This window comes from Cannabis sativa, chromosome X (genome assembly GCF_029168945.1).
Source record: "Cannabis sativa cultivar Pink pepper isolate KNU-18-1 chromosome X, ASM2916894v1, whole genome shotgun sequence".
Classification (NCBI taxonomy): domain Eukaryota; kingdom Viridiplantae; phylum Streptophyta; class Magnoliopsida; order Rosales; family Cannabaceae; genus Cannabis; species Cannabis sativa.
This window is the reverse complement of record NC_083610.1, coordinates 70,767,972-70,770,516: the sequence shown is the minus strand read 5'-3', so window position 1 is coordinate 70,770,516 and position 2,545 is coordinate 70,767,972. Positions and strand designations below refer to the sequence as shown.

At 38.1% G+C, this 2,545-nt stretch overlaps 1 protein-coding gene across 1 annotated transcript; it reads left to right on the top strand.

Moving 5' to 3' along the window:
- Positions 1-689: 689 nt before the first annotated feature.
- On the top strand, positions 690-2,238 carry LOC115721431 (protein PHOSPHATE-INDUCED 1). Its single transcript, XM_030650727.2, has one exon. The coding sequence runs from the start codon at positions 1,101-1,103 to the stop codon at positions 2,094-2,096; it is 996 nt and encodes a 331-aa protein (XP_030506587.2). The 5' UTR covers positions 690-1,100; the 3' UTR covers positions 2,097-2,238.
- The last annotated feature ends 307 nt before the right edge of the window (positions 2,239-2,545 follow it).

Below are 2,545 nucleotides of genomic sequence, written 5' to 3'. Positions count from 1 at the left end.
AACAAAAAATTCTTTCAATTTCTCATTTATCATGCTCTAATTTAATTATGGACGATAAATTATATGAATTTCAAGCTCAAATTTTGATAACAGATTGGAAATTGCTTAAAATCTAAAATAGATGATAATTTTGTTTTTCCTTACATATATAATTTTAAATAAACTTTTTTATTAAAATGTATATTGAATATTGTTATTGAGTATGATTAGAATCTAACACCTTTAGATATATTACTTTGTAATTAGTTAGTAATATTATCCAAAATTTATTATATTAAATTATATAGAACTCAATATACATCACAACACTTTTTAGCATTTCTGATATATATTTATTTAGTTAATGGTTCATTACTTGCGTCACTATTGACTAATTAAAAACATTAGCATAAAAAAATATTTCTAAAATGAGAAAACAAATAAATAAAATTTTAAGTATTGAGTGAGGTTAATTATGTCACGTGGTAAGTAACATCGGATACCCACGGTGTGAGATAAGAGAAGTGCCAGTTGGGTCATTGAGTCCGCGCTTCCCTATAAAATAAACACACTTTTATTACCTTACAGCCTGTTCTCCCTTCGTTTACCTGAAATACCCTTGCACCGTTAATCTTCATTGAGGGTATTTTAGTCAATTCATCTCCTGCTATCTGTAGTTAAGCTGTATTGCTTTTTTTGTTTCTTAGTGGACGCAGAAGGTTAAAAAAAAAGGGGGGAAGACACACACAGCTCCAGTCTGAGCATGGTTCTCACGCTCCACTCATCAATTTAAATTTTGGCTTGCGCGTGGTCAACAAACGCGTTAGAATAAGGTGGATCACAATATGGGGTTTTGTGAAATAAAGAGACGCGCTTGGGAATTGGTGTGAGTGACTGAAGAGTACCGTTGGATTGGATGGCTTTTCTTGCTGGCAAAGACGAAAACTCGTAAATGGCAAAACCACACTCTCCTTTCACGCCAGCTTCCTTCATACTCTTTTCCCTCCTTATTACTTTTTTCTTTGTATAAATACCATCTCTTACATCCTCATTATTCATTCCAATCCAAAACACTCACTTAGTATCTCACTCTACTTTCTTTCCATTAGGAAAAAAGAAAAATGGCTTCCTTTCTTTCTACACAAATCTTGCTAAAGCTAGTTTTTCTTATCTCATTGTGCCAAATCTCTTTGGGTACTAGGAAACTGAGTGAATTAGTTCAAGACCAACCTCAGCTGTTGAAATACCATAATGGGGCTCTTCTTTCAGGGAAAATCTCTATTAATCTAATTTGGTATGGAAAATTCAAGCCTTCCCAAAGAACCATTGTCTCTGATTTCATAACCTCTATCTCTATGTCATCAACTTCTTCCTCTTCCCCTGTTTCTCACGAGAGCCAACCATCTGTTGCCACGTGGTGGAAACTCACTGAGAAGTACTACCATCTCACCTCCCAGAAACGACACCGTTCTTCCTCCCTTTCCTTGCCTTTGGGAAAACAAATCATCGACGAGAGTTACTCTTTAGGAAAGTCTCTCACCACCAAACAGATAGTTGAGTTGGCGTCCAAGGGTGACCACAGCAACGCCATTAACGTGGTGTTGACATCTTCTGATGTCTCCGTTGAAGGGTTCTGTATGAGTAAATGTGGGACTCATGGCTCGTCCTCTGTTATAGGTCCAAAGAGTGGTCATCTCAAGAGAAAGAACTCCAAGTTCGCTTACATATGGGTAGGAAACTCGGAGACCCAGTGCCCAGGTCAATGCGCCTGGCCATTCCACCAGCCTATTTACGGTCCCCAAGCTCCGGCCTTGGTTGCCCCAAACAACGATGTGGGGGTGGACGGGATGATCATCAACTTGGCTAGTCTTTTGGCTGGAACAGTGACCAACCCCTTCGGTAACGGCTACTTCCAGGGCTCGGCGGAGGCGCCACTTGAGGCTGCATCGGCTTGCCCTGGTGTGTACGCCAAAGGAGCCTACCCTGGTTATGCTGGGGACTTGCTAGTTGACCCCACTACTGGAGCTAGCTACAATGCGCATGGCTCCAATGGAAGAAAGTACTTGGTTCCGGCTTTGTATGATCCTTCAACCTCTTCTTGCTCCACTTTGGTTTGAGGATATTGAGTAGTAGAATATTTGTACACGCAATATGTAGGATAGATTAGGGAAATTCATTCATTTTTTTTGCTTTTCTTTCTTCTGGTTATGCGTATTATAATAAAATTTAAAAGCAAATTACTTTGGCTTGCTTACTTAATTGAACGACTGCATTATTAGTTTCTTATAGATTTTTTAAATTAAAGTTCCAATTTTGATTATGAAACTGATGAGTACGTCCTGACTCCTGAGCTTGTGAAGCTTACTGAGATTCATAGATTAAGTCATAAAACCTATTCTTTTAAATTAAAGTTCCTACTAGTTCATGTTACTAATGAACTAGTAGGCGCGGATCTTCCTAAGTAATTGGAGGCCTTTATATATTTACTTTAAGCAAAGAGGATTTACATAAAGAAGGGAATGGTTTTTTTTTCCATTTCTAGGCCAATGGAAAAAGGATAAGCCGA

Coding starts and splice junctions, on each gene's coding strand:
- LOC115721431 (XM_030650727.2), top strand. CDS start 1,101: ATGGCTTCCTTTCTTTCTACACAAATCTTGCTAAAGCTAGTTTTTCTT.